Raw genomic sequence first — 12,024 nt, forward strand, 5'->3', positions numbered from 1 at the left:
TGAGGATTAAATATGATAAATATAAAGTTGGTATACAGTAAATACTCAATAATATTATTATCTCTTTCCTTTGAAGATTTATTTTTTGTAGTCATTATCCAATTAACTCTTTAAATTCAGTCACTTGTTTTTTCAGATTGCAAATATAAAACATGGTCATTGTAGAAAATAAAACAATGATCTTTAGCAAATAGGGACTATACATTTTCTTCACGCTCACATGGAACAATTTAAAAAATTGATATGTTAGGCCATAAAGGAAGTGCCTACAAATACCAAAGAATCCGTAGCATGCAGTCTGTGGTCTCTGACAACAATAAAATAAAATTAGAAAATAGTAACAAAAAGATAACTGAAAATCCCTATAATTTTGGAAACAAAAACACACTTTAAATTATCTGTTGGTGACAAAAGATATAATAGAAATTATGAAATATTTAAGTGGCAACAGGATCTAGTTATGTCAGAACCTGTGGAATAAAACTAAAATTCTAATTTAATGCATATATTAGAATATAAGAAATATTGAAAATTAGAAAGCAGTGTATTTAACTCAAGGAGTTAGAAAAAGAACAACTGAAAATCCAAAGAAAGAAGAAGAGAAACTAATAGAGTAAAATAATGACATTGAAAATAAAGAAACAATAGAGAGGGAATTCCCTGGTGGTCCAGTGGTTAGTACTCCACTCTTCCACTGCAGGTGTCCCAGGTTCAGTCCGATCCCTTGTTGACTAAGATCCCTGATCCTGCAAGCTGTACAGTGCAGCCAAAAAAACCCACCAAAAAACAAACAAACAAACAAAAAACCACAATAGAATCAACAAAACCAAAATCTGGTTTAGTGAAAAAGAGTTGAAAAACCTTTGATAATATTGATAGTTTTTGATATGTGTTATAAGAAAGAGAGAGCATAAACAACATTTGGAATTTTAAAAATGAAGCATTCACACAGGAAAAACTAAGATTTAAAAAATTCCTAGAAAGTATCATAAACAACTTCATGACAGTACATTTGAAAACTTGGATGAAATGGACAATTTTCCAATAAAATATAAATTACCAAAATTGATTCAAGGAAAAACTAGGAACTTGACTAGAACAATAGTTATTTAAAAAAATTGAATAAGTAATCAAAATCTGCCTCGTCCCACCCCCACCTAATTTCAAACTCAAATGTTTTAAAAGGTAAGGTTTACTACACTTGTAGGGAAAAAGTAATCTCTAGCTGATACAAAGGTTCCAGAGAATGTAAAGAGAGTTGGAAAACTACTTAACTTATTTTATGAGAGATAACTTTTATAGCAAAACTAGTTAAGGACAGCACTAGAAAGGAAAATTATAGGCCAGTCATTTAATAACACAGATGCAAACATCTTAAATAAAATATTAACAAATTGAATCTAAGATTGTGTGTTAAAACATTTATTGGACTAGGTTGGGTTTATCCCATTAATGCAGGATGGTTTTAACATTAGAAAAAAATGTTAGTATAATTCACTACATTAAAAGATTAAATAAACAAAACCACATGATCATATCAATAGATGTAGAAAAGTCTTTTGAAAGAAAATGCAGCACTCGTTCATGATGAAAGCTTTTAGGGAAATAGGAACAGAAGAAGCCTTCCTTAAGGCTATTGAAAACCTGAAGCAAACTTACCTAGTATTGAATCTTACCTATGACTTGGGCAAATTATATAATCTTTCCATGCTACAGTTTCTTCACCCAAAAAGTGGGACTGATAGTAATATCTAAAATCATACTACATAAAAGAAAATGAGAGCCCCAAATCAATATCTGACAGTGTGCCTCTAGTACTATTCAAGGAAGGTGGTGTTCTGACTAATTGATATGAGTATTGCCATCCTCTTGTTAGGTATTTTCCAGTGTGTGGATATAGGTGTACAGTCTTTCAAGTTTGATGATGTGCTCTAAGATAATCCATTTCTTCATTCTGATATCATGCTTGCCATGAAATCTTGTTTAGCAGAGGTTGAAGGTGCATTCTGCTTGCTTCTTGCTGCTTATAGTAAAATGGAGAGGAGAGAAATTGAGAGAACTGGTAAATTAAAAGGAACCAGGACTTGATGATTTGGGAAATTCTAAGCTTATTTGGCATTCCATGAAGATGATTTTGTAATGGAAAGTATGCATGAACTGGCAAACCTAATTGTACCAATTTGGCAATTATTATTTTAATCATTATAAAATAATGAATTACATTACAGTTTACCAGTAAATTTCTTGTTTAGTTGGTATTGACTCAGTTCCCATGAGCTTGTTGATGTGGGAGAACAGATCAATTCAGGGTTTTTTGCATTTTTTTGGGGGGAGAACATTTACGTTCTACTGTCAGCAAATTTCAGTTATACAATATAGTTATTAACTGTAGTCATCATGTTATACATTAGGTCCTCAGACCTTTTTCATCTTGTAACTGAAAGTTTGTACTCTTTTACCAACCCCTCCCTGTTTACCCCACCCCTCAAGCCCCTGGTAACCACTTTTCTGCTCTGTTTCCATGGGTTTAACTTATAATTTTTATTTTAGATTCCACATATAAGTGATACCATGTAGTATTTGGCTTTTTCTGTCTGGCTTATTTCACTTAGTATAATGCCCTTGAGGTTCATCCACGTTGTCACAAATGACAGAATTTTCTTTTTTTTTTTTAAAGGATGATAATTGTGTGCGTATATGTGAACGCTATTAATTTTTGGAACATAAGAAGCCATTGGCCTAAAATTAAGGGACTTCTGGTTGAAGAACTGCAGGTAGATATCTCTAAAGTAAGAAGATGTATGCCATTTATTTGTGGATGATACTCAGATGGATAGGAAGGAAAATGATTTTCCAGGTGATTGATGGATCACATTTGCTTTCAGGATTTCCTTTCCTTTTAAATACTGAAGAATTGAACACTTTTGATCCAAAGGGAGGAGAATGAAACAGTTCTTACAGTCTCAGCTCTCTGTACTGCTGACTTCTGGTGTATTGGGAAGTGCCTTTTTTTCTGTTTGAGCCAAGGACAGGTGTGTGCAGTTTGCAGTTTATTGATGGTGGAACCTCCTCTGGTTCTGGCAAGGCTTTGGTCTCTAAACCTGGCCATACTCAAACAGGCATGATCAGAACTAATTACTGTTTTAAACTCTGTCTTTCCATACAATCAGCAAACATTTGTTAAGGATGGAGGACTAGCCAGGTCTTGTGCTGGGAACTTGGGAAAGATGAGTGAATTCAACAAACTTGGCCAAGTTCAGTTTAGCAGAAAACAGATGTGTAAATAGATAATTAACATGCAGTGGGACAGGGTACAGTGATAGCTCAGAGGAGAGATTAGTCAACTTTACGTGGAAGTGTTGGACATGGTCAAGGAAGGCTTCACAGAGGAGGCACTATATTGAATTTTTTTTTTTTTTTTTTTTTTGGCTGCACCGCGCAGCATGCGGGATCTTAGTTGCCTGATCAGGGATCGAACCCGCGCCCCCTGCAGTGGAAGCGCGGAATCTTAACCACTGGACTGCCACGGAAGTCCAATATATTGAATCTTGAAGAATGACCAAGAGTTTACCAGACAAAGGAGGTTGAAGGATTGGTCATGGCAGGCAGTATAGTAACTGTAGTATCAGATTTTAGTGTTACAATATTGTTGTTATTCTGGTATACTTACCCACTATTTTAGGTAATGAAATACTGGCCTTTTTATAGGTATAATAGTTTTATTTGGTATTTAAAAATATGAAATCAGAGTCATTTATGGGTTGAGAACAATTTCAATGATTTAATTGCTCAGTGTATATAAAAAGACAAACTGAAGATTACAAACTTAAACGGTCCATATTGTGGTATTACAAAATTTCTATTGTAAGAATAATTCTTAAGTTCACAAACTTCCCAAACAAGTAGAATGTGAATCTCATAGTTTTGAAATTGATCAGGAAACTGAAATGGAATCTCTCTCTGTATATGTGGAAACTAAAAAAGACAAATATGAACCAGCAATGTTTTCTTTGGCGATAAAGATTACAACTTACTCTCAATAAAAAGATTGCAGTTCTATCAAAAAAGCAAAAAGCTGTTCGGAAATATCTCTCTCTTTTAAAATTAGAGTTGAGGTAATTCGAAGGAAAATATTTGGTATTGGTTTATAACTACTTCCAACTAATGTTGAGTGAGAAAAACTTCAGTAGCTGAAAAAATTTGTACAGAAATATCCTGTTGATACCATTGACACACTTAAAAAATCAAATAATGTTTTATTTGCAATTTTCATGATTATAGTTTCTTCATTTTTGTAGTATTTGTGTTTTTTAAAATTAATTAATTAATTAATTAATTTTTGGCTGCATTGGGTCTTCGTTGCTGCGTGGGCTTTCTCTAGTTGTGGTGAGTGGGGGCTACTCTTTGTTGTGGTGCGTGGGCTTCACATTGTGGTGGCTTCTCTTGTTGCAGAGCACAGGTTCTAGGCACGCGGGCTTCAGTAGTTGTGGCACGCGGGCTCAGTAGCTGTGGCGCAAGGGCTTAGTTGCTTTGCAGCATGTGGGATCTTCCCGGACCAGGGCTCGAACCCGTGTCCCCTGCATTGGCAGGCGGATTCTTAACCACGGTACCACCAGGGAAGTCCCTAGTATTTGTTTTTTAATCTTTAATTTTGATTTATCTGACAATTTATATTGCTAATAGAATGACAATATATACTTAATATTCCTATTTGATAGTTATGCTTTTATCTGATATCTTATGCTTATAGATTTTTGTATTTAAAGTGTATTAGTGGGCTTCCCTGGTGGCACCACGGTTAAGAATCCACCTGCCAATGCAGGGAGCACGGGTTTGAGCCCTGGTCTGGGAAGATTCCACATGCCATGGAGCAACGAAGCCCGTGTGCCACAACTACTGAAGCCCACGTGCCTAGAGCCTGTGCTCCACAACAAGAGAAGCCACTGCAATGAGAAGCCCATGCACTGCAACAAAGAGTAGCCCCCGCTCGCCACAACTAGAGGAAGCCTGCATGCAACAATGAAGACCCAACGCAGCCAAAAAATAAATAAAAAGTAAATAAATAAATAAAAAATAAAGTGTATTAGTTACACTAATTAAAAAAAGAATTCTGAACTCAGTTTTACAAAATACCAGTATTAATGCTAAGTAAATATAAAATTTATACTTCTATTTTTTATTTTTCTACTGTAATTACTGTATCAGTCAGAAAAAAGCAGCATATGCGAAGTTATAGAGACATGAAACAACAGAATTTGGGGAATTCAAAGAGTCTGGTACTGCTGGTGGTATGCAGATTGTGAAAAATATTCTAGGTAGGTGAGTATTTTGTTCCATGGCCTATTACTTGTTTGTGACTATCATCATCGGAGTTTTTGGATTTTGACCTTATTAATGACCTTCATCAATTTATAGCAACCTTGAGAAAAGTACTTATCCTCTCCATGCTTTTGTTTCCTCATCTGTAAATGAGAAAAATACTCGTGCCTACGTCATAGGATTGTAGTGAGGATTAAATGAGTTGATACTTGTGAAGCACACAGAACAGTGCCTGCATAGAGGAAAAAGATTACTTTTCTTCTTGTCTGATCTTTTGCCTTACTGTGAACTATCTACTCAGTTGACTCTCTCTATTTAGTAACCAGTAGTCTTCCACAAAGAAATTATTTTTCTCTTAGAACCAATCCCAATTTTTCAGAATTTCATTTATGGTCCCTTTCTTCCTGCTGGGATTTCTAAATGTAGCCTTCTGTATCTCCCTTCTGGGATCAAATACTCATTGCCAATATTATGGGAGAACTTTAGGAAAATCCCCTTCTTGTCTGGATGCTTTTGAAATCATCTTATTTAAATGTTCTTCTTTTCCTGGGAAGGCTGTGGGGTTCATATAGTACAAAGATCTGTGTGTTTTCTTCTAGAAAACACACCATCTCCCACAAGGGGAAAAAAGAAAACATACAATGGTTTTTTTAAACCCATGGTTTAAACCCATAGGTTTTAAATTCCTTGGTCAAAGCCTGTGTCTGTTTAGAAATCATGTTTTCTTGTTTTTAAACTATGTATATTAAAAATAGGAAAAAAAATTTAGATGTTATTGCTGGCCTGGCCTGTAACTTCAGCCTTGAGAAAAGCAATATCAGGACCCAGAATATCTCATTTGGAATGGCCTCCTGCTCCTGCTATTGCAGTGTCCTTTCCGTAGATAGTGTCCCCCTCTCCCAGCAAACCAGGGGCCCTGGGCCGTTTGGCTGAAGAAATGCATCTTCGGAAGGCAGGAACAATGAGGGTTGGTATCTGGGTATTTCTTGGCCCTCCATTTTGTAGGGGCTAAAGCCATGATCACATTCTTGGGCCAGTCTTTATCTCTTGGTGTTCTGATATGTCTCACTGTTGTAACATTAAAAAAAAGAATTGGGCCAAAGAGGGGAGGTAATTCCACTTTTGGCTGACCCTGGAGTAGCTTACTTCATGCTCCTTTTGATTCCTTATTAATTCTTTATTATCCCTTCTGGTTATGATAGCCTCAAGACAAAGATAGTTTACAACTTGGTCTGAGACCCAGGACTGTGGGAATGTGGTAAATAGGAAGCCAAGGGGGAGGTTTCTGGAAGGAAGTGGAGGAGTCCTTGTTCTCTCTTTCCCTACTCTAACCAGTGGCACACATTTGAGTGCTATTTCCTTTTCCTTATAAACCTTTTATTTGGCAACAGATCTGGGTTTGATTTTGCTTTGGCTGCTTACTACCAGTGTGGCCTTAGGCAAGGTATAGTGTTTCTGATCTGCACTTTCCTCTGTATCCTTTAATGGGGCTGATAATAACCTACCTCATAGTGTTAGTGGAAGGATTGAATGAAGTAGTAGCCCATAAAGTACCTAGTACTTAATACATTTAATACATGCTAGTTCATTCTTCTGCTCAACTCTTCTTGTAGTACTACATGCCTCTTTGGCCAAGTTAAGTGAATCACAAATGTATCCTCATGGGTAAGTTAAAACAATCAGTTTTGACTTGATTTTTTTAAACCAGTCTGAAAATTTTAAAGATGCCGCCCATGTTTTTCACCTTTACAATTATATCTCATGGTAGTCGCCTCAGTAAATCTTAGAAATAACTTTCTAATTGGATAGGTCATCATTTCCATTTTAATTCAAATGATTAATTTCCAAACCAAAGGCATACCAGTTGTAGTAATTTGTATGATTGTGTTAGCGATAATAGAGTAATTAGAGTTGATGCAGATTCCTTAGGCTAAAGTCATAGGTCTAATTGTGTTCCAGTAGATGACTGTTAGGGAGATTGCCATCTTCCTTAAGAAGATGTTGAAGAGCTCAGAGTTCAGATTGCCTGTGTTGGTGCCTTGTGTTCATCATTTACTGGCTGTGTTCCTTGGGCAAGTTTAGCTTCTCTGGACCTCTGTTTCCTTATCTGTAAAATAGGGATTATAATAGTTCTGACCTCATGGGGTTTTTATGAACTAAATGAATTTACTGTATGTAAAGCACTTAGAATAGTGCCTAGCCTGTAGTAATTGTTCAGTACCTGATTGCCATTGTGATCTTCTAGTCCATAAAATAGCCTAAAACAGCACAGTCTTCTTGACCTGACCATCCTCATTCTATTTGTTAGGTTACACACTCCTACACTGTGCTGCAGCCTGGGGTCGTTTGGAAACTTTGAAAGCACTGGTGGAATTGGATGTTGATATAGAATCTCTGAACTTCCAGGAAGAGCGAGCTCGAGATGTTGCTGCTCGGTATTCCCAGACTGAGTGTGTTGAGTTCCTGGACCGGGCAGGTAAGGAGCTCACAAGGTAGGGAAAGTAGAAAGTAGAAAACTGACTCAAGTTACAGGGTTATAGGCTATGTATTTAACAAAGCAAAGAGGTGATAAACATTTTCACCTTCTATCAAGATGTTTTATTTGTAGGCCTAACCATAGTCACTGGTGGTGATAATATGTGAAATCTGCCTTTTTTGTTGTTGTTGTTGCTATTTTGCTATTGGCCTAAAACATTGTACTTAATAGAAACTATATTGGTTGGAAGCTGGTTGATTTATCACCTTCTAACAATTTCACCAATAATTTTCTTTAAGAATATGTGTATAAAATATGTTCAAGGCCATTTTCTGAGAGACCTAGGCAGAGTGGACCATTTCTTAAATGTTTAAAAAAAATGGCATACTTGAGGAATATATTTGATTCCCCAGGTAGAAACAATTGTAATAATTTAAAATGGTTTGCTAGGCAAAATTAATCTATGGTGGTAGAAGTCAGAATAGCAGGTATCATTGTGGCATGAGGGGGACTTCTGGGGCATAATATTTTTTTCTTAATTTGGTTGCTGTTTACAAGGTGTGCTCATTTGTGAAAATTCATTGAGCTGTACACTTATAAATTTTGCACTTTTCTATATGTATGTTATGCTTTAATCAAAGGTCAAAAAACTATGTACTGTTTTGAGTTTCACTAATATTTTTCTTACATCATTTCCGTAATCCTGTAGAATAGAGCTTAGAGATTTCACGAAGATATACCTGTGTAATTATGTAGGCATACAAACATTGGTTAAAAAACTAGTACTAAGGAAGTTCATGGCATTCATTTTACATAGTTATCTGCATTTGTGTTTTTTTAGCAAGCATTTATTAAATGCCCACTATGAGCATAGCACCGTTGTGGTACAATTAATTGTTCCTGCCCTCTGGACATTTGTTAGGCGAGGGATGATAACCTGTAGACACACTCTAGAGTTAAATAACAATATCAGAAAGACTATAATTAAGGGTTAAAAGGGGCAGAGCAAGTGGTACATGCTGTGGGGTGGTCAGAGAACATGAAGTCAGAGCATGGTGGAGTTGAGGTGGGCCTTGAAGAAAGGGTGGGATTTGCATACACAGTGTAAGGGGAAAGGGTGTGAGCAAAATCTTATGAATGAAAGTGACATGTTGGGGAAGAAGTGATGAGATTGCCTTACTAGAATAGCAAGTCATAATTGACACAGCTAGGCTACGACACAGGCAGAAGTACATGGGCTTTTGAATCAGATTGCTTGAGTTTAAATACTGGTGTCTCTACTTGAAACCTATGTGACCTTGGACAAAATACTTAAATTCTTTATACTTCAGTCTTAATTTCCAGAAAAGGGAGCCAATAATAGTTCTTACCTCTTGCGGGCATCGTTGTGAGAATGAGATGAGATGATATTAAGCACTTAGCACAACGCCTGGTGTGTGATCACACTCGAAGAATGATGCTACTATTATTACAGTCAGATTATACTCCCAAATGTCAGGCTAAGGTGATTTCATTTCTGTAGCTGTTGGAAGCCACTGAAAGATTTTACGTAGACGAGGAAGAGGTTTAGAGTGATATTTAGGAAGATTCATATGGCAGCCATAAGGAGCTTGCTTATTAGTAAAATGAGAAGGGTACTGGGAGAATTAATAGAAGTAAGGAAATTGAGGGAAGGTAGCATATTTGGGAAGAGAAAGATGAGTTATACTTTGTAGATTATTTTATACGTAATTGTCCACTTGTATTGAATATTTTCTAGGGGCATTATTTCTGTCAATACCTTCGATTTTGTGATTTTATATATATATATTTATATATATATATATATATATATATATATATGCAAAAAGAAAATAGCGAAGAATTTAATTGATCCCTTCATGAATAGTTATTGTAGGTGAAATTCACATTATATAATTTAAAATCCTTTTTTTTTTAAACATCTTTATTGGAGTATAATTGCTTTACAATGGTGTGTTAGTTTCTGCTTTATAACAAAGTGAATCAGTCATACATATACATATGTTCCCATATCTCTTCCTTCTTGCGTCTCCCTCCCTCACACCCTCCCTATCCCACCCCTCTAGGTGGTCACAAAGCACCGAGCTGATCTCCCTGTGCTGTGCGGCTGCTTCCCACTAGCTATCTATTTTACGTTTGGTAGTGTATATATGTCCATGCCACTCTCTCACTTTGTCACAGTTTACCCTTCCCCCTCCCCATATCCTCAAGTCCATTCTCTAGTAGGTCTGTATCTTTATTCCTGTCTTACCCCTAGGTTCTTCATGACTTTTTTTGTTCTTAGATTCCATATATATGTGTTAGCATACGGTATTTATTTTTCTCTTTCTGACTTACTTCACTCTGTATGACAGACTCTAGGTCCATCCACCTCACTACAAATAACTCAATTTCATTTCTTTTTATGGCTGAGTAATATTCCATTGTATATATGTGCCACATCTTCTTTATCCATTCATCTGATGATGGACACTTAGGTTACTTCCATGTCCTGGCTATTGTAAATAGAGCTGCAATGAACATTTTGGTACATGACTGTTTTTGAATTATGGTTTTCTTAGGGTATATGCCCAGTAGTGGGATTGCTGGGTCATATGGTAGTTCTATTTGTAGTTTTTTAAGGAACCTCCATACTGTTCTCCATAGTGGCTGTATCAATTTACATTCCCACCGGCAGTGCAAGAGTGTTCCCTTTTCTCCACACCCTCTCCAGCATTTATTGTTTGTAGATTTTTTTTTTTTTTTGTGGTACACGGGCCTCTCACTGTTGTGGCCTCTCCCGTTGTGGAGCACAGGCTCCGGACGCGCAGGCTCAGCGGCCATGGCTTACGGGCCCAGCTGCTCCGCAGCATGTGGGACCCTCCTGGACAGGGGCACGAACCCGCGTCCCCTGCATTGGCAGGCGGACTCTCAACCACTGCGCCACCAGGGAAGCCCAATTGTTTGTAGATTTTTTGATGATGGCCATTCTGACTGGTGTGAGATGATATCTTGTTGTAATTTTGATTTGCATTTCTCTAATGATTAATGATGTTGATCATTCTTTCATGTGTTTGTTGCCAATCTGTATATCTTCTTTGGAGAAATGTCTGTTTAGGTCTTCTGCCCATTTTTGGATTGGGTTGTTTGTTGTTTTGTTATTGAGCTGCATGAGCTGCTTGTAAATTTTGGAGATTAATCCTTTGTCAGTTGCTTCATTTGCAAATATTTTCTCCCATTCTGAGGGTTGTCTTTTCGTCATGTTTATGGTTTCCTTTGCTGTGCAAAAGCTTTTAAGTTTCATTAGGTTCCATTTGTTTACTTTTGTTTTTATTTCCATTTCTCTAGGAGGTGGGTCAAAAAGGATCTTGCTGTGATTTATGTCCTAGAGTGTTGTGCCTATGTTTTCCTCTAAGAGTTTGAGAGTGTCTGGCCTTACATTTAGGTCTTTAATCCATTTTGAGCTTATTTTTGTGTATGGTGTTAGGGAGTGTTCTAATCTCATACTTTTACATGTAGCTGTCCAGTTTTCCCAGCACCACTTATTGAAGAGGCTGTCTTTTCTCCACTGTATGTTCTTGCCTCCTTTATCAAAGATAAGGTGACCATATATGCATGGGTTTATCTCTGGGCTTTCTATCCTGTTCCATTGATCTATATTTCTGTTTCTGTGCCAGTACCATGCTGTCTTGATTACTGTAGCTCTGTAGTATAGTCTGAAGTCAGGGAGCCTGATTCCTCCAGCTCCATTTTTTGTTCCCAAGGTTGCTTTGGCTATTCAGGGTCTTTTGTGTTTCCATACAAATTGTGAAATTTTTTGTTCTAGTTCTGTGTAAAATCCATTTTTGAAGAATGACCCATGGCATTTAGAAAACACAATCCAGGAAAAAATTTTGCTGTAACTTTTCTGAAAGTTTGGGGCTTATGGTGTTAAGTTTCATTGGTTTTGTTATCAAATGCAAGTCCCTGTGTCTGACATGCAGTGAGGCCAAACAATACCAAAACGTTGGAGTTTGGAGCACAGAAAGGTTTATTGCAGGGCCATGCAAGGAGGTGGGTGGCTTATACCTTAAAAACCCCGAACTCCCTGAAAGCTTTCAGCAAAGCCCTTTTATAGGAAAGGTGAGGGAGGGTCATGGTTAGTTGTTACAAACGTCTTGGTGTCAGATTCTTTGTTCTTGAGGTCAGGTCATGGTCAGGTCATGATGTTCCTGTAAACCTCCACCAAA

The 12,024-nt window shown here is 37.0% G+C and overlaps 1 protein-coding gene across 2 annotated transcripts in view; it reads left to right on the forward strand.

The window, feature by feature from the left end:
• SLC9C2 (solute carrier family 9 member C2 (putative)) overlaps positions 1-12,024 on the forward strand; it is a 161,020-nt gene that overhangs the window by 8,412 nt on the left and 140,584 nt on the right. For both annotated transcript variants that reach the window (XM_027086295.1, XM_027086294.1), the window contains exon 3: positions 7,628-7,795. In XM_027086295.1, coding sequence (XP_026942096.1) covers positions 7,628-7,795 — 168 coding nt within the window. The remainder of the gene's footprint in view (positions 1-7,627; positions 7,796-12,024) is intronic.

This window comes from Aethalodelphis obliquidens, unplaced genomic scaffold, assembly GCF_003676395.1.
Source record: "Aethalodelphis obliquidens isolate GAN/ISIS:26980383/991018 unplaced genomic scaffold, ASM367639v1 scaffold55, whole genome shotgun sequence".
Lineage (NCBI taxonomy): Eukaryota > Metazoa > Chordata > Mammalia > Artiodactyla > Delphinidae > Aethalodelphis > Aethalodelphis obliquidens.